Genomic DNA, 19,674 nt, shown 5'->3' on the forward strand with positions numbered 1-19,674 from the left:
GCACACTGCCGGCTCCACCAGCTATGTCCCCAGCTCTACCAGCCCCTGCCAGTGTCCCCAGCCCTGCCAGTCCGCAGCCAGGCAGCTCCCAGCCCGCTGCTCCCCTCCGTGCCCTGCAGGCACCGGCCCCGAGCCGCGCGGGCAGAGCTGGCCCGGCCCCAGCGCTCTTTGTTATCTCAGGGGAACTCAACCATTTCTGCACCTTGTTTACCCGCAGTTTCGCAGGGTGGAGGAAAAGCAAATATCGGCCTTTTGTTCACCAGTTTCCCCTTCCGTGAGCCTCGTCCTCCTCCCCCAGGCTCCATCTGCCCTCTCCTCCCTGCGGGACCCGGCTCAGCATCCCGCAGTCAGAGCCAAGGGTCCAGCCAGGACATCACTGTCCCCTTCCCACTGCTGTCCCTGAGATATCCCAGCCCTCCGTCTAGCTCGGCACGGCCGGACGCCTCTTTTTACCGGCTCCAAGTGCGAATGCAGAGGGAGCCGAGGCCTCCCGCAGCAGCCCCCGCGGAAGGCGCTCACCACACCAGGCTGCTCTTCCTGGCCATCATTCCCAGCCCAGCACTGCTGCGGAATGATGGTGCTTCCCGGCAGCCTGACGGCACCCACAGGACAGCAGCTAGGAAACAACAGCCGCTTGACCCTTTTGTGTCACTGTCCGTCTCGCTGCACCCCTGTCCCCAAGGCTGTAAATCCCCAGGGGGCCGGGGCTGGGTCCGATCACTCAGTTCAGCCTCCCGACCCGCCCTCAACCCTGGGGCTTGCAGTGATGCTCCGTGAACCCTCCTGACGTTTTCTCCCGGTGTCCTCAGCCACCAACTCATCCCTGCAGGGGCTGGTGGGTTGTGTGACACAGGGGAGTGTGACATGTGGCTCTGCACCCCCCAGCTCCTCCAGAGCGATATTAAACCACTCGATGAGGCAACTCCTCAGCCCCGAGACGCTGCTGGCTTCATTCAGTGCTTTGAGATCAATACTGGGAGTGGGGAGTGGGGAGCGGGGAGCGGGGAGCGGCTGCTCCCAGAGGGGAACGACCGCGCTCCGGACTGGGGACAATGGATGTGGGGGGTGGAACGGGGCTGCTGCCGTCCCAATTCCACTCCAGGCCCCATCCCAAACCCGACACTCCCTTGGGAACACAGCCAGGTGTCCCGGAATCGCGTTCCTGCACCTCCCGAGCATCAGCACCCCGGAGCCTCACGATCCCAGTCCCGGTCCCGCTCGGTGCAGGTCCCGGTCCCGGTTCCAGCCCTGGTCCGGCCAAGCGCGGCGCGCATAAATGTGGGGGCGCCGCACTCGGAGGATTACGGCGGCGGCTCCGCTCCTGGTTCGCGCCGCCGCCGCCGTATAAAAGCGCGTCCGCGCCCGCCCCGCCCGGGCTGCGGTGGCGGCGGCGGCTCCGCTCCAGGTGCGGCGGCTCCCGGCAACGTCCCGCTCGCGTCGGCGCCGGTCGGTCGGTCCGTCGGTCCCGGCGTCGCGTCGCGTCTGCCCCGTCCCATCGCATCCCTCAGCGCCGCCGGGTCCTCGTCCCCTGGGTCCCTGATTCCTGCTCCTCGCGGCCGGTTCCTTCGCGCTCCTCCCCGGGCTGGCGGGTCCCCGTGTCCCTCGGCGCGGCCAGTTCCCTCCCGTCCTTTTCCCGTATCCCCCGCCTGCCGTGTCCGGGTCTCTCGGCGCCGCTGGTCTCTCCCGGGGCTTCTGGTTTCGTCCTGCTTCTGCTGGTGCCCGGCCCCCGGTGAGAGCGTTGCCCCTCGGGTCTCTTCCAGCCCCACACCCGACAGCAACATGTGGCTCCTGGAGCGGCTGCGCGGGGTGGCGGAGAACGGCGGGTCCCGGGGCGCGGGGACAGACGAGTCCTCGCGGGGTTCCCGTTACAGCAACGTCCTCACCCCCGACAAGATCCCCGACTTTTTCATCCCGCCCAAACTGAGCGCGGCACCCGCCGAGGCTGAGGGCTCCGAGGTCCCCGCGGCGGCGGCTCTGGGTGCCTCAGTCTCAGAACAGGACCTGGCCAGGCGCAAGCCCCCCCGCAGCCCCCGCCCGTCCAGCCGGTCCCGGTCCCGAACCACCGGGCGGCACATCATCCAGATCGAGACCGCTGAGGACTGGACCGAGGGGAGCTGCGGCACCAACGTGGACCCGCAGGCACAGACGGCCATGTCGCTGCCCTACGTGCCCAAGGCTCAGACCTCCTATGGCTTCGCCACGCTGATGGAGAGCCCCCACACCCGGCGCAAAGAATCGCTCTTCCACAGCGAGCACAGCAGCCTCTGCCCCTCGCCCGTCACCTCGCCCAGCGCCCAGCGCAAAGCCAAGCTCAACGGCGAGAGCGGCCGCCGGACACCCGCTGACCTGGGCGCAGCCCTCATGCACCCCGGGCGCTACTTCAGCGGCGGCGAGAGCGACACGTGCTCCTCGGCAGAGTCCTCCCCGTTCGGCTCCCCGCTGCTCTCCCGCTCCGTGTCTCTGCTGAAGCTCTTCAGCCAGGAGAGCCAGTCCAAGGTCATCAAGCTGAAGCACTCGGTGGCCCGCAACAGCTCGCTGTCCACTGACGACAGCTCGGCTGACACCAGCCCCAGTGCCCAGCGCCGCGCCAGGAGCGCCCCGGCCGGGACGCAGCCTCCGACCGCCCTGCTGCCCCTGGACCTGCCCGCGGGCCGGGACCGGGAGCACAGCCTGCGCCTGAGCCGGGGCGGGAGCCTGCGCCTGGCTGCCGAGTACGACCCCTCCAACGCCCGGCTGCGTGTGCGCCTCGTGTCCGCCGAGGACGTCTACGATGCCCTCGTCGACCTGCGCAGCATCAACTGCTGCGTCTCGCTGTGCCTCAACCCTGGGAAGCTGCAGAAGCAGCGCAGCACCATTGTCAAGAACAGCCGCAACCCCGTCTTCAACGAGGACTTCTTCTTCGATGGGCTGGGCCCCGGTCACGCCAGGAAGATGTCCCTGAAGCTCAAGGTGGTCAACAAGGGCAGCAGCCTTAAGCGGGACACGCTGCTGGGGGAGAAGGAGCTGCCACTCACCGCCCTCCTGTCCTGCCTGTAGGTACCCGCTACCAGCCCCGGAGGGAGCCCTCCTATCTGTGGGGCCGGGGCGAGGCAGAGAGGCCGGCTCTGTCCCCCAGCCCCACTGGAGGAGGGTTTGGAAGGGCCCCCTGAGGAGGGCCGGGGTCGTGGCAGAGTGTGAGGGTTCCCAGGAATGGTGCTGCCGTGGAGCTCTGCCAACACCAGCTGGCAGCCACAGCCTCTGCCCCTGCTCCTGCCCCGGGGCTGCATCTCCTGGAGTCCAGCAGAAAGTGGGGAGCCTCCAGCCCATTCCCCACCAGGAAGGATGGAAGCACCTGTTGGACTCTTCCCTCCCTGTGCCTGTGGTCTCCAGTTGCTGCCAAGCAGGTTGGAGGTGGGTAAATCTCTGTGGCACACTTACAGCCACCTCTCAAACCTCCAGCACCTGTAGTCAGGTCACAGCTTTAATTTAAAAGATGAGTTTCTGGTCTTGGAAACTGCAAAGAAAATACTGCAGAGGTGACCTGAGAGTGAGCCAAGGGTGGTCACCCTGGGGGATGAGTCAGGTTTGTGGCTTTTGAGCCTTTCCTGGGCTTGTCCAAGCTCTTTGGGGCTGTACAGGTGCACGAGTTAACTTGTTCTGACACCTGCAGCCTCCCGGGCTGCCCTCCCTGCCCACCCCAGCACTGTCCCCCACTGCTGACCTCCAGTGGGAAACTGCTCATGGAGCTTCGGGGGCTTTGGTTTGCCCAAATCCAGGAGGCTGCCTGTGCCTTTCCCCTGCCCACGGGAGGGAGATGCTGGGGGCTGGCACCCTTTGCCCTGGGCACAGGGATGGTCTCAGGCAGTGTCCCAGCAGATGTGCTTGCTGACAAAATCTGAGGTGACAGGAGTGGCCCTCCCGGAGTGCTGGGGCCATCCCAGGTGAGGCTGGGCAGGGGTGCAGGCTGAGGCTCCACAACCCTCCACCCTCCCTTGTCTATGAGGGCTGAGGATCTTTCAAGTGGCTGCACCCACTGGGCAGCAGAGATGTGTCCTGTGGGGCCACCAAGCTCCTGTTCCCAGCAGGATCTTGTTTCTCAAAGTGACTGGCCTTTCAGTTTTCCTTTGGGGAGGGAGTGAGGTGCTCCCAGCCCTTCCCATCCCGGCTGACTGGCTGGGGGCAGTGGGAGAGGGGAGGGCAGTGGGAGAGGGGAGGGCGCCGGCCGGGGCATTTCTGCGGGTGGATAAAACACTCTGCGTTGTTGTTTGGTGTGGTGTCACCCATTGTGTCGGGCTCTGCATGTTTCTGTGCAGGGAGCGGGATTTGCAGCGCTCCCGTCCCCGCCTGTTGGACACACACACACACACATGTGTCCCCTCTGTGTTAACCTCTGTGGTGGCAGTTGATGTTCCTCCCTTGTCCTTTTGCAGCAGATGGCAGATCTCAGTGTTGGCTATTTATATCCGAGGCTGATCTTTCGCAGCGTTTTACTTCTGTCTGTAAATATGTTCCAGGTACACAAGGCATAGTTCTGATTGCGCCGTGTTTGCATGTCGGGGGGATTCGGGGTGATCGTGGCTGTTTGCCGAGCTTGTGGTTGAAAACAAACCATGCAGGACATAAAGGGCTGACATGTCCATCCTTCACAGGGAGTTTCCCACCTGAGGCTTCCCTGTGCTCCCCCAGGAGCCAGCACGAGGGCTGGCTCACCCTGGGGGCAGATGAGGGCTCTGGGGAGGGGGGGATAGGGAGAGGTGTCACATCCCGGGGTGTAGAGTGAACATCCTGCCCTGAGGAGGTCTGGGGCAGGAAGGGGACCCTGCCCAGATGGATGCTGCCTGACAGCCCCCTCACACCCCACCAGCACCCTGTGCTCCCTGGTGCTGCGCCTGAGAGGGGCTGGGGGGACCTGGGTGCTGCCGGGGTGGGGGAGACAGGCTGCAAGAAGAGAGGGAATGGAAGCTTGGATGAAGATTTTGGTGCTCTGGGAGGTTTCAGGGGTGACACATCCCCCACAGAAGAGCTGTATGCCTTTGGGTTTGGGGGAGGAGGATGCTGAGAGCAGAACCCCAGGCTGCTCCTTGGGTTGAGGCTGACCCCAGAGGGAGACCCAAGAGCCTGGGGCTGTCGTTCTGCCCCACCCCAGCCTGTCCCAGGGCTGTCTTGCTGGAGTTGGGTGTGTGGCCATGCAGTGAGCCTCGGGATGAGCTGCTGTGAGCCCTGCTCTGTGCTGGGCTGGTGGTGTGGGAGCCAGGGCTGCTGCTTGGATGGGTCTCTCTGCTGCTGGAGCTATTTTCTATTGTTCCTGCTTTGATATTTCTGTGGCTGGATTTAATGATGTATTTTTGGAGTGAAGAATATATTAATACCTGAATTGAATGTTTGTTTACAGATTATTTCCTCTTTTTAGTGCAATAAAGTAATTTCTAAAACAGATGCAGGTGTGGCCCTGGCTCTTGCTTTCCCCAAGATATTTCCTAGTATTATTCTTGATGGCTCCCTGTGTAGGAGAGCAGAGCTGGAACCTCAGCACTGTCCAGGCACAGGGCATCGCTGCTTTTCTGAGTGCTGCTCCCCTTTCCAAACAGCTTCCAGGGGCTCAAGGTGCTTCTGAAGCTCTTCCCTTGGTGCTGCTGACCAGCCATGGGGTGAGGTGGGAGTGAATCTCCTGGGGGAGGTGAGTACATGGGGAAAGGTGCTGTTCCTGCTTAAGGAGGGACTCAGGGCTGTGCTGAGCCACGGCATTGCCAGCTCACAGCCAGGGCTGTGGTGAGGGAGAGCCCCTTCCCACACTCTGTGGGTGTCCTTCCTCCTCCTCACCTGCTCCCACAGCCTGACCCCTGCAGCCTTTCTCAGCACTGGTGACGAAGAAAATTGTTTTTGTTTTTGTTCTCAACACTCCTAGGGCCACTCCGCCCAGCTGACAGCATTCAGGTTGCTTTCTTTTCTCCCCACCTGCCACTTCCAAATCTGTTCCTAGCCAGATGCTGCTGAAGAAAAGAGGAGTGTTTGCTTGTTACCTAAATGCCATTTTTCTAATTTCCACAATTCTGATAATTTGTCATGTTTGGTAGCTATAGAGGCTGGGTGGGAACAGATCTGTTCTCTCACCCCTGGCCCCCACAGGGGTGGTGAAAGCAGCTTGGTAGGTGCTAATAATTTAAGTTGTGCTTTTTCTAAAGGTCCAAAGCTGCAGTAGTTAGTAACAAAATGAGGCTGATTAAGTTAGTCTGAAGCAGAGTGGATGGGGTCAGCCTGAGCACACGAAAATCCCTGGAAAGTGTTCAAAATTCAACGTGCTAGAAGCAGCCAAAGGGGTGGAGAGGGGCATCTTGTGGGGGAAGATTTAACTCTGAATTTGTAATTGAGTCACCGTGGGAAGGAAATGCATCTGCCTCACTGGACCTGAGAGGGCTTGGTGATGCTGAGAGGAGTGCCTGAACTGGGAGCTGCTGGTGGGGAAGAGGATGATACAATCCCCACTGCACAGCACAGACCCTCAGCTCAGGGGACTCCCAGGTAAAGCACAGCCAGGTAAAATTTCAAGCCCAAGGGCGGTTCTGCCCATGAGTGTGCACACCAAGTGATGTCTGAGCCCTGGGAGATTTCCCCTGCACAGGGATTCCTCTGGCCAGGGGTCCCGAGGCTGCCACAGCTGTGGTGCACATTTGGGTGGCCCAATCTGTGCAGGAAACCGAGGCAGAGCAGGGGAGGTGGCTGGATGTGGACGAGCCCTGATCTCCGGAGTGAGCCTCACCTGGGCCAGAGGGACACACAGATCTCGGTTATTTTTAACCCTGTGTTCCCGCAGCAGGAGGACTCAACTTCTGAGAAAATTGCCTGGAGCTCATTTAGCCATGGCGTGATGGCTGCTGAGGGAGGAGAGGGCAAATTAGGGGTTCAGTGTCACCGGGGATGTTCGGCAGGGCCAACACTCCCAGAAGACCTCCACAAGGAGCAGAGCACCGGGGCTGTCCCTGCTGGGGGACACCCTGTCCCTGCCCCCTCCTCCAGCCAGGCTGGGGGTCCCAGTGCCGAGTGCTGCCCATGGCCCTGCTCGGGGGTCCTTGGCAGTTTTGGCTGAGCAGAGATACAACGGCTGCTTCTCCTCTCCGGATTTTTTGGGTGCTGCTGAGGCTGGAGGAGCCTCGCGTGCTCCCGCGGGCAGCCCCAGCCCAGCCATTTCCCTGCCCCCAACTCCGGCTGCCGATTTCCCGTTTCGGTCAGAAAAGCATCTTCCCGTTGCCTGGCAACGCTCGGCCGGTGGCGGGGGCGCTCCACGAGGGGAAGGGGGTGGCCCTGCGGGTCCTGTGCCGGAGCCAGCCGGGTGCCTGTGGCGACTCCGCCACTCGGTTCTGGCCACTGGGCCGGCCCGGCTGGTGCGGGACTGGGTGTGCAAAGGGAAGGGACGGACGCGATCCGGGCAGTGCCGGCTGCAGGGAGCATCGGCCTCCCCCGGCACCGCGCTCCAGCGCTTTATTGCAAGCATTTGTCTTCCATGGCAGCGTGTCTGCCTTAAAGGGGAGAGGAGAGACTCACACTGTTACTGGGAGGAAAACAGAACTTAATTGAATCCCACAGTCTCTTGTAGTCACATCAGGCGAGAGAGTCACACCAGTGGAGAGTGACACCCTGGCATTACCCCCTGGCAGTCTGTGCTCCTCCAGGGGACACGGAAACCCCTGGGCTGGGGTCCCAAAATCCCGCTGGGAGCAGAGATGACCTCCAGCTCCTTGTGAGCCCGATGGCACTTGGCACTGCTGAAATGCAGCAGCTGCCAGGGTGTACCTGGGGCAGGCAGAGCTGCCCAGCACTCTCAGCTCCAGCACACACTCCCTCCATTCTGCTTTTCCATTTGCACTTTGCTCTCCTGCTTTGAGGCTGGCAATCCAACAGGCACCTGGGCCCACATCTTGCCTCCCTAGCCAGGAAAAGGCAACCAGCGGATGGCAAGCACCACTTTGGACTCCCCCTCAACATTAATTCAAGCCCCTTGACTTGGGGCTGGGCCCAGGGTGGGTGTACAGAGCACGGGGAGCTGCAATGGGAGAGTGCAGGAGGCTTGCAAGGATGGATTGGGGTGAGAGCAGCGGCTGCCTGGCAGGGTGGAAAATCTTTCCAGCCTCTCCTCACCCTTTCCAGTGACCTGCTCCTTCCTAGCTGCCTGGTGGACTTTGAAACGCTGCCTTGTAAACGTTTGCAAAATTCCCAAAGCATCAAGAAGGCCCAGGTGGGAGGGGTGAAAATAACATAAATAAGCAGACAGGAGGATTTGTTAAACGCCAGCAGTTGCTGGCACACACTTTAGTATCAGTGCAGCCGGGTGCTGCTCGATATGGCTTTTGGGACCACGGGCTCGTACCAGCACAGGGGGCTGTGGCTGAGCCCAGGGTGGCTGTGGGGCACAGGAGTCCTGCTGTGGTGGAGGGCACCTGGCTGGGCACAGCAGGGCAGGGCAGGGAGATGTTCCAGGCGCAGACTCTCCTTCTCCCCCTGCTTCCCACCCAGATACCAGCTCTTGGGTGAGGGACATGTCCATCTCCATCTCCACCCCCGCAGCGTTTTGGGGTTGTGTTAACCCCCCTGCCTGTGCCGGGGCCGTTCGGGGCTCCAGCCCGGCGTGGGACCGCGTCTGCCTGGCGGAGGCACAGGCGGACACGCCGTGGGAGCCGGGCTGGCATTGCCATGGCAATGGAGATAACAACGGCAGCTGCCAGGCGGAGAGCAGGAAGGGCAGGGATCTCCAGCAATGCCGCGGCCGCACTCGCCCGTGCCAGGGCAACACTGGGATCCCAGCCCACTGCTCGTCCTGTGACATCCCCTGTCCGAGCTCTGTGATGGCCTGGACAGCAGTGAGCACGTCTTTGCTGTGGTGAAGCCCTTGGCACTCTTCACACCTGCAGCAGAGCCAGAGGTTGCACTGAGAAATACATAAAAATAGAGATTCAAACCCTCCAACCTGTCCACTGCCAGGTTATAATTAATTCCCACTTGCACTTCCCTCCAATTTCCCTCACACAGCTCCTGACCCAGACCAATTGTCGTATGAGGTTTCTGTAATTGCTAATCTTATCAGGCACATCAGTGTGAAGTGAGAACACGGCAATTAGCAGGGGCAGGAGCCACAGGTGAGCTGCTGCTTGGCGAGTGTTTGCTTCACCTGTGCCAGGTGAGGATGTGTGCTGGCTCCAGTGCTTGCCGGGGCTGTTCCTTGCCCAGTCTGAGCAGGATGGGATCCTCAAGGCGACCGAGGCCACAGCAGTGCCCAAGCCACCGAGCCCCAGGAGCTCCACAGTCCTGCTGGCAGCCTCTGCCGGGGTGGCAGCTCACCTTTCCCAGCCTTTCCACATCATCACGCTGCTGCAAGAACCCTGGCAGAGAGTCCTTAAGGAGCCCCAGACCCTCTGAGCGGGCTCAGACAAACAAGGCATAAACCCGCAGGAGATCCTGCTCCGAGCTGCCGGCTGGGAACTGACGCGCTTTTTTGTGGACAATCTGTTCCCTCCCACTGCCGCTGGCTACCTGCCCACCCCAGCTCCCGGCAGAGGCTTCGGGTGGCGACAGCGGCTCTGGCCACCGGGGCAATTCCATGGAAGCCCCCAGATGTCCCAGGGCCAGGCTGGGCTGAAGGGGCAGAGCTGGCAAACCCCGGGACGAGCCGTGGCTGCAGAGCAGCAGCTGGGAGCAGAGAGCAGAGCAGCCATTCACTCACAGCTGCTCCTCCAAAACAGGCGGGCGACCTTCAGCTGGGACAGATGGGGCTCACAGCCTTGTCTGGAAGCAGCCAAACTCGCCGTGGCTTTGTGGGGAGTTTAGGGGTACCAAACATCCCTGAGGCGTAGGGAGGGGGCTCAGACAGCCCCGAGCTGCACTCGCGGGCGCCAGGAGAGCATCGCAGCGCAGGCTGCCCCGCCGATGGCACACGGCAGGGGGTGGCAGGGTCCCCACCCTCGCCGCAGCTGTGGAGTCCGTGGGGTGGTGTTGCACGGGCGCCTACCAAAACCTCTCGCTTCGCCACCCCCAGCCGTCTGTCGCTGCTGACACTTACCGACAGGAATAAACTCCAACACCTACCATATGCTTTGCTACTTCTGCTGCCCGCGCTCACTTGTTACTATCTATTTTCAAAGCTGGGGCAGCCTCTGCGTGGGGCGGCTGTTGGGCCAGGCCCCAGCAGTGGGGAGACGAGCTACGATGGGGTGCTGGTGTTTCTGGCACAGATCAATGCAGATCTCTCCCTGGTGGTCACAGTCTTGCTCTGAGCGCTCCCCACGTGGGCACCAGCTCTGGTCCTGTCCTGTCTTGCCCATGGGACTCAGCATGGTGTGACCCTTCCACAGCCCTGCCGTGCTGTGTCCAGGCACTGCCCGCTGGCTCACCGGGCACCGTCACGGCTCACCGGGCACTGACAATGCTCGTGCTTGGGCGGTGCCCTGAGCCCATATCCTGGGCTCCATCCAGCCCTCCCATCCCTGGGAGCAGGACACCAACGGCCTGACCGTTCCCTGAGCTTTTTGTGAACCAACAGGATGGCTCCAGGTTCTTTGCGGGTGAGCCGCATTCTCAGGGCTGTCCCCAAGGAAAACCACGGGGGAGGGTGCAGTGAGCAGCAGTGTGACCCCCCCGGCCATGGGGACTGGAGGATCCTGTGCAGGGATGGGCACAGACCTCCCCTGGCAGATTTAATCTCAGTGTAAAGGCACCGTGAGCAGCGTCTTTTCCTCATTGTGAGCTGCTCTGTGTGTTTACGACTCCCACAGCCAAGAAAATTCATCTTGTTTCAGGAGTGGCTGCATCTCGGCTCATCCTCCAGGTGCCAGAGCTGGTGATGCTGTAAACGACAGAAGATCCTTAGAGCGGAGCTCGGCTGGGCTCAGCCTGCGCCTGTCCTGCCTCCTCGCACTGTCACCATCCCCGGGGCCGTGCAGGACAGGCTGTGCGTGAGCAGAGCCCAGCGCTGGCTGCCGGCTTCCCCGGGGCATCCCGCGTCCCGCCCCGAGTTTTAATTGCGCCATACCGCTTTGATTCCTGGCTTTAATTGCAGCCTAACGAGGCCCGGGCAGCAGGAGAGGAAAACATCAAGCTTAAAGGGAAACAAATCGAGAGAGAAAAGAACATTTACTGGTGACTAATAGGTCCGTGGCTCGGCGTGTGTATTTGCCTGCCACAGTGCGGGACGTTGCCAGGAGGAGAGGGGATTTCTTCCTACTTGGCAAGCCGAGCCGCACAGCGCAGTGCAAGGAGACAGGATTTTTCCTGGGCCCATGCCGTTTCTGTGTTATTTTTAACGCCCGTTGCACAAAAGCTGAAACCCATTCTGAGCTCCGGGTAAACAGAGAAGATTTTTGCCTGCTTTCACAGGCAGGGTCGGGGCTAAATAATCCGACAGTGACAGATGGACACGTTCACACACTGCACTGGTGGCACCAGAGGAGATTGAGACTGATTTGGTGAGAGGAGAGGGTGAGAGTTTCTGGTGCTGGCACCCAGAGCCCCGGAGCAGCCACCACCTTCACCAAGTGCCACCACGCCGGGTGAGGATGGGGCAGGGCAGAGGGACTGTGGTGCTGGGAGTGCCTGAACACGAGCCCGATTGCCTGGGAGGGCTGTAGGACTCTGCCCGAACTCCCTGGGTTTTCCTTGTGCACAGGGCCCAGCAGTGAGGCACCGACCCAGTGTCCCCAGGAGCTGCTCAGTGGTGGCTGAGGTCCCTTTGGTGATCTGAGGCCAGGGAAGCTTTGCTGTCCTGGTGGGGGATGCCAGGGACAATCCCACGGGCAGGGGAGTGGGGGTGGGAACAGTGACATGGGGATGAGGACAGGGATGAGGACATGTCAGCATAGCTCAGTGGTGTTCCTGATGCCCACTCTGCTCAGCACCATCCTGCTCCTCTCCCTTGGCTTCTGGGGTGGCCCCACAGACATTTGTGGCTCCAGCATGGCTGTCTGGGCTGTTCCCCCACACCAGCGAGAGCTGGGATCTCGTTAGTGAGCTCTTGGACTCTGAGCATCTTGGAAAACAGCGCTTGCTAATAAGAGAAAAAGAATGACAGCAAATAAGCCCAGCCACGGGAACATGGCCTTTTCATCCAGCATTTTTTATTCCCCCACATTCTCCCCCCTTCCCTTCTTCGCCGGATTGAAGCCACTGTAATAAAATTATTAAATATAAAAAAAAAATGTGTAGCCCCCACCTCGATGTGGCAACCATGGAAACTGGATCAAGGGGACACCTGTACATTTCCATTCTGGGCTCCTGCTTGCTGAATATACAGAGGAGCACTAATTAAAACCCCAGTGAGAATGGCAGGCGGAGGGAAGGAGCCAGCCCTGGGAGGGGGCTGTGTGGTTGGGAGGCTCTGCTGGTGCAGGGATGGGCCTTGCCAGGTGTCCAGTGAGCCTTAAAAATCACCTGATGACCACCTCCAGGTCCTGGATGTGGAGCAGGCGCTCTCAGGACCCCAAACACTGTGCTAACAAGGTGACCCCAGCCCTGATGCACCCCTGAGTACCGAGGGGCCCTGGGGACCCCATCTCAGCCCCGGGGATGATGCTCAACAGGGCAGGGCAGAGCAGGACCTCGGTGATTTTATGCTTTTAACCATTTCAGCGGGAGGAAGCGCCCTGATCTGGCACGTGAGCACCCAGGAGGAAAAGGCTGTGTTTAACCTGCAGGTTTATTTTTACTGACAGCAAATGGCAGCGCCTGGAACATTCCCCTCTTTGGAGTTAATTTTTACTGAAGCTCAGTTTTAGTCATTGTTGTCTAAATCTGACTCCTCCACATTTATCCCACGAAAAGCTCCTGCAGCTCAGCCCTCTGGATTTCAGTGCCCCCAGGGCTGGTGCCCGATGCCAGCTCCTGCCAGCCCACAGGACTGATGGATGGGGAAAGCTTTTCTTTTCATCAGAGCAGACGCCAGGCCGTTCTCTCCCTGACAGAGGTGAGCAGAGCGCTGAAACCCTCTGATTGCCGATGGACGGTCTCAAATCACTCCCCAAGTGTCCTTCCCAGCCGGAGCCCAAAGCGGGGCTGGCTCCTGCTGTGTGGCCATCAATCTCAGGGGCTCACGCTGCACGATGGCTGGGGCTGGAGCAGGGCCCTCTGGTCACTCTGCCGGGCTATTTTCCCAGCAGGCTGCTCATTTTCTCTGTTTGAGCTGAGCAGGGCAGGGCATCTGTGCTGCCCCAGCTCCAGAGCCGGGCTCTGGCTCCACAGACACAGCCGAGGCACCAGCCGGACCAGCAGCTCCCACCAAACCATCGACCCACGGGGCTCTGGCGAAGGGGCTCGACTGGGGCAGAGAGCGCAGGAACGCAGCTCAACTTTGGGGAGAAGAAAATTCCTCGTTTCCATGGGAACAGGAGGAGGAAAGTTTCTGGGGCTGCGGTTGGGTTTGTGCCAGCCAGGCGAGGCAGCGGGACCCCGAGGCAGCCACCTCCCCTCTCTGCTCTCGGGGGAAGGCTGGTGTCCAGCTGCCAGCCCCACTGCCTGTGCCCTCATAGGTGCCCCCCGAGATGAGGGGCGCGCCGGGACTGCTCGCCCTCCCCTTCGGAGCTGTGTCAGATGTGGTCTGACATTTAGCTCTCAGCTCAGCGAGGAGATGCAGCGATAACTCTAATCTGCTTTTCTCCTCCTCATGCTCTCCCTGGAGGCAAAAGCTGCTGCTGGGAGAGCAGAGGGGGGAGTCTGGCAGCTCGGCACAACCGCACCGCAGCGCTGAGCTGGGGATCTGGAGGGTCCCGAGGATCCGGACGTGTCCCAGCAGCACCACGCCCTCCCCACCCATGCCCTCCCATCAGGCAGCAGCAGCTGGCAGGACCCGAATGCCCGGGGCTGGAGCTCCTTGGGGACGTCCCAAAGGCTGCAAGGACAGAGGCACGGCTTGCCAAACAGCCCCCAAGTCCAGGTGGCAGTGGCCTCTGCCACACCACTGCACCCATCACCCGTCTGCAGCCGGGTGTCAGAGCCTCCCTGGCCCGTGTCTCTCTCTTTCCTGGTGTCTCAGCTCCAATTAGCAAGGCCCCTATTAATTTTTTCCACTTAGCAGCTCACGTCAGTGTCAAGCCGGCAGTGTGAGCAGCAGGAGGGAGCCGGGGCGGAGGGGAGACAAGGTGTTGGGATCAGCCCAGTAATGAGGCACACAGGGGGCTGGGCCTGGCTCCACAGCTGGCCCGGGATGGGAGGGAGTCCCTGAAGAGCAAAACCATCTCAGCATCCTTTCCTGGGCTGTCAGATCCCATGGTCCGAGTCACAGACCAGGTTTAGCAGCGATTTGAGCCATCTTTGCCGGCTCCTGCAGCTGCAGGCAGAGGCTGATCCCCAAAAACCCCACAGCAAGGGCCAACCCTCACCACTTGGCCTCTGCCCGAGGCAGCAGCACCCTCCCCCTGCTGCGGGTCAGCACAGCCGAGACCCCCGAGACACCCCCCTGGCCATTGGATTAACAGGGGGTTAATGATGTATCCAGATGGAGCTGACCTTTCCACCTTTCAGCTTCACCTGCAACTCCCTTTTCCCTGCCATTATCTGCATGGATGCCTGTGGATTTAATTTCCATATTCATGGTGTTTTAATGACCCTGTAATATCTTTATGTTCTGCAATTAAATGTGGAATCTTTTTTTTTTTTTTCCTTCTGCAGATTAGCATCTGCAAAGGATCATTTGTGGCATTTGAGCAGAGGAAAGGAAGCCTGTTCAGGGGGGGAGACGAGGTTAATTAAACTTCAGAGCACAGCAGGCTCCACTGCCAAATATCCCTCTTCCAGTGGGACAAGTGAGGGTGAGGAGGGAGCAGCTCTGGGCTGCTTTACAGTCAGATGGCTGGCCTGCCCCTGTGGGTGTTGGAGTGGCTTTAAGTCATGCAAGCATACACAAGGCACACGTGTGCATGCACAGGGCTCCAAAGCTGCATCAAGATCCCTGCCATGGGTTGCAAACCAGGATTGAATTGCTCTGGTGTCACCCACCCCAGCGCAGGCAGGGGCAGCCAGGCTGTCATCAGAGTCCTGGTGAGGCCATTAGAGCTCCTATCGCTCCATCTCCATCCCCGAGGCTAATGGACATCTCTGCTGCTGCACCACCCCCTCCCTGGGATGGTAATTGGGTTTCAGCCCTGTAAGATGGATGGGGCCGGGCTGAGAGTAGAGCAGGGAAGAACAGGAGGGGGCAGAGGCAGCTCTGAGTAGGACAGAACCCCCTTGCCCACCATGCACCTCCTGCTCCTCTGCTCCACCAGCCCCACACCTTGTCCAAGGCATCTTGCATGGCCTTGCAGGACAGCTGGGGACAGCCAGGTCCCAGCAGCCTGGGGGAGCAGAGCTGGAGTGGTGTCCAGGGCATCTCAGCTCCTCCCTGGTGGGACATGGTGACCACAAGCAGCCCCAGCACGTTCTGTGCCTCCCACACAATCTCCCCCTCCTTCTCCCCTGGTCCTTTTGAAGCTGCAGCTGTGAACAAGATGTTGTGAGTGTGAGGCCCAGGAGTGGCGTGTTTGGTGCATTGAATAAAGATGGGGACAAGAAATGCCTTCTCCTGTGGCTGTTTGATGCAAAGGGCAGCACTGAATTCATTAGGAATGCTGCCAGGCACCACCAGAGCCTCTGTCAGCGTCCAGGCAGTCAGAGCAGCACAGGCTGGTGCCCTGTGAAGGTGCCACCCCATGCAGTGGCACACACAGGCACACAGTCACATGCTGGCTACACCAAAGCACCTGTGTGCACACAGGGCTGGAAAGGAGGGCATAGTCCCTGTTCCAGGTGCTGGAAAGGAGGGCACAGTCCCTGTTCCAGGTGCTGGAAAGGAGGGCATCATCCCCATTCCAGCTGCCATCCAAGCCCACACACCCTGCTGTCCAAACCCTGCTGCCACAGGGTTGCAGTTGTGGTGGATATGGTGCCTGCACAATCCCACCTTTATCCACCCCACAGTGCTCCCACCCCTCCTGGCTGATCCAGGGGAAAAGGGGATTGGATGCAGGCTCCATGTCAGGACACAGGGGTGCAGGATGGGGGGCCTGGCTGCAAGGAGGGGTGTGGGATGGCCAGGCTGCTCCCTCCTGGTCCTGCCGCCGCCTCCTGCTGCTCCAGAAGGATGCAGCATTTTATCATCATCCTGTGAGGCTGTCAGGCACCAGAATTAATGAGTTCCTCATCAGTGCTCCCTCATTTAGCTCCCTCCCTCGGGGTTGCACACCCACAGCCCCCAGGCAGCACGGAAGGAATGGGGGGATGTTGTCTGCAGGGGTGAGTGTGCAGGACACATGCACAGATAAACAAACACAGCCGTGCCACCCCTGGCCAAGGGCAGGAGGGAGTCAAGCTGCCCAGCCAGGTAGATCCTGCCCTGGCAGAGGGACATGGGGACACAAGTCTGGGCATGGCTGGCCTCCACACATCCCTCATCAAGCATCTCCTGTTAATTACTGACACCAGCAAGAAGCACTTGCTCTCAGCATATATTTCAGATGCAGGAGCTTCACCAGCTGCAGGACTGACCCCACAGAAGCCAAGGAGCTGTGGGGAAGCAGCAGGTCAGGGGGACACTGCACCATAGGCCAGCAAGCAGCCGTTGTGTCCCTTGGCAGCAGAGGCTTTGTGTGGCTTTGCTGTCCCCTGGGCTGTCCCTCTGGCTGTCACCACACAGCAGAGCATGAGAGGAAAAAGACATTCCTGTCCTCTCAGTGCTGGCCTTTTTGGAACATTAACATCCTGAAAGGATTGGCCATCCCAGGGGTGTTTATTTGGCAGCTGTGAGGAGCAAAGGCTGTGAAAACTGCAAACCCTCGTGTGCCTATTTGAACTGCTGTCAAACCACATCTTCCTGCCTGTACCCTGCAGTGCCAACTGGGATTTCAGCACATGGGATGGAAGCCTGGGCATTATCTGACCTGCAGGACTCATCCTGAGTGTGCAAGCCCAAGCCTGCACTGAATTTATATCTGTAGATATCGCACCCATTTTTGTGAGCCCTGCAGAGACTGTGATATGGTAAGTGTTTTACTGTAAATAAATTACATTTGTGGGTTGTGACAACTTGAAGTGGAAGGAGGAAGGGAGGGAGGCAGGCTGGGAGGAGAACAGGACAAGAAGGGAACTATATAGCCATGATGTTCACCTTGACCCAGTCATCCCATCACCTGTCCTCTCTGCCTCAGAAAACCTGGAAGGGGCTCCTGGAAGCTGTGCTGGGCAGCTGACAGCCATGGCACAGTTCAGAAGTACCAACACCCATCTGAAAGCCTACACGGGTGCGGTGTTTGGAGTAGCAGAGCTCCATCTAGCATTGGTGAGAACTGATGCTTCTCTAAAGCCTAATTCACAGCTGCTTTGTTAAGCCTTGGAGCTGTTCTGTCTGTCAGCAGCCTCAAACGACCGGAAACCCAGAGTTTTTTATAGGCCAAGCTTGTCTGTGCCCTCCTCGGCATCGAGCCCACCCCACATCCACGGCAGGATACAGCCCCACACAAACCTCCCCTTTCCCAGGCACAGTCAGTCCTTTATCAATACAGACACTTTTTTTCCCCCCGCTATCAACACTGCTTTTTTCACCCATGTAAACTTTTTTTTTTTTTTTAATCTACAATCCATTGTGGCAAAGCACCCCGTGGCTGAGCTGCATCAAAGAAAAAGAATCTGCCCTTTGTCTCAGGGCTGCAAAGCTTTTTCAAGAAACAGAATTGCTTACCAGGCAGGGCACAGGTGGAGGAGAGAAAGGAGGACACCATGTCAGGCCACCCTGGTTTTGCAGGCAGATCAACTCCAGATTCAGTCAAAGCCACTTCACCCATCTGGGATTTGTTGTGTCTGTCCACAGAGCAGCAATTGTACAAGAGCTGCTGCCAGAGTGTCCTGACGAATCACTTGCAAACCTGGAGAGCCTGAACCACCCAGTATTCCACTGCTCTTCAGGCTTTTTAAAATGCCTTTGAAAATCTCAGAATACCGAATGTCAGGCACTAAAATCTCTGAGTTAGGATGACGGCTTCGGCAACAGGGATGGGTGATGTGCTTCCTTCAGAGCCTGGTGGGGATGCAGGATGTGTTGTCTGGTCATTCTGAGGACAGAAATCAATGTCCCAGGCAATGGAGGTGTCTCCTGATGGTGTTTCACTGCTTCCTCCAAGAAGTGCAACTGCTCAAAGTGCAGCCTGCTGTTGTCAGTGCAAGCACTAAATGGAGAAGCAGAAGTTGGCTGGGGCACTGCACCCTCAAAAATGAGTGAAGCTCTCCCCAGACCTTAACCCAAAACCCCAGGCCTTGAGCCAAACCTTAAACCCCCAACTTCTCTGCTTTTTGTGGCGACAGAACACTCGGATGCACTGCTGGGAGCAAGGCAGAAAGCAGCAGTTTCTGCAGACGTTTTTGTGAAGCTGGAGACGAGATTACTCTTTTTATTGAACAAACAGCATCTGCAAACTGTTAGTCCTTTGAGAAGAGCCAGACAGCTCCCAGCAAGGGAACAAAGAGGTGGTGAAGTGCTCTGGTTCTCAGCTCGAGGGCCACCACCACTTCAGAAGCACTTGATAACACTTTGCTTCCTGAGCTCAAAGCGTGAGCAAAACCCAGCATGGAGCCAACTGCCAGGGTGGAGAGGCTGCTTCCAGAGACTGAGCACGAGGCTTCCGTGGGCACAGCCAGAGGCAGATCCAGGCACAGGCATTGGCATGAGCTGGATGATGACCCACAGGATCTATCATATGGTGAGATGTGGTTGAAAATATCCCTGTGCACTGTGTCACTGCACACCCCGAGGGAAGGGCTGCCTTGCTGGCTCAGCCATGAGTCCTTGAGGGATCGGGGGTCCCCGAGGGGCTGTGGGGGAGCCTGGCAGGGCCATTCACTGCAGCAATCCCTGGAGATGGGTTCCTTCCTTGTGCTGGAGGATTGCTCTCTGAAAGCATGTGGTCATCACCAGTTAAACAGAGCTGGAAAATCCCATCAGGCAGCTTCTACAAGTGCATCTCTGGGGTTCTTGAAGCACAGCCACAGCAAGGAATGATGAGATAGTGTCTACACCCCAGTCCTTGTGAGGCACAGACCCTTTTCTCTGGGCTCCAACCATGATCTCCCTCTTCTGTGAACTCTAAATGACAGGCAGTGACCTTTTATCAAGGGAGTGATCAGTGAGATCCCTGAAAGTGTTTCCTGGAGGTTCAAGCTTCGTGATACATGCAGAAGGCCGCGGTTGTCAGCACGGTTTTCCTCTGACCTGTGCGGCCCCCGGTGTGTCCCTGGGCCTTCCCACCGCCTGCCCCGACCCGAGGGACCCAGCACAGGGACACGGGACCAGCCTCCGGGGGATTCATTTCCTTGCGGGGCTCTGCGGGGCTGGAGCCACGCGGCCTCACAGTGGCGGCCCCGGGGCGCCTCCGGTAGCGACCAAAAAACGGTCCGCCCGGTCCTCGGGGTAGCCTGCACTCCCCTCCCTCCGTGCCGCTCCCCAGGGACATCTCCGGGCGGTACCGGCGGGCGGGACAAGAGCCCCGCCCAGCCCCGAACCGGAGCGGCCCCAGCCCGGCCCCGACTCCGGGACCCGAACCGGAGCCCCTCAGACGGCCCCGCTCTCGGCCCCGCCCCCTCGCACCGCAGCCAATCAGCGGCGGCCGCCGCATCCGGGGCCCGCGCCCCCTGCCGCTCGCGCTCGGCCATGGCGGAGGTGAGCGCGGAGCCGCTGCCGGGGTCGCGCCGGGCCCG

General features: G+C 59.6%; 1 protein-coding gene across 1 annotated transcript; it reads left to right on the plus strand.

Annotated features, from left to right (window-relative positions):
* The first annotated feature begins 1,392 nt into the window (after positions 1-1,392).
* Positions 1,393-5,415, plus strand: C2CD4C (C2 calcium dependent domain containing 4C). Its single transcript, XM_033082419.1, has 2 exons — positions 1,393-1,405; positions 1,761-5,415. The coding sequence occupies exon 2, from the start codon at positions 1,780-1,782 to the stop codon at positions 3,034-3,036; it is 1,257 nt and encodes a 418-aa protein (XP_032938310.1). The 5' UTR covers positions 1,393-1,405; positions 1,761-1,779; the 3' UTR covers positions 3,037-5,415.
* Positions 5,416-19,674: the final 14,259 nt, after the last annotated feature.

The sequence above is a fragment of the Catharus ustulatus genome, chromosome 29 (assembly GCF_009819885.2).
Source record: "Catharus ustulatus isolate bCatUst1 chromosome 29, bCatUst1.pri.v2, whole genome shotgun sequence".
Taxonomy (NCBI): Eukaryota; Metazoa; Chordata; class Aves; order Passeriformes; family Turdidae; genus Catharus; species Catharus ustulatus.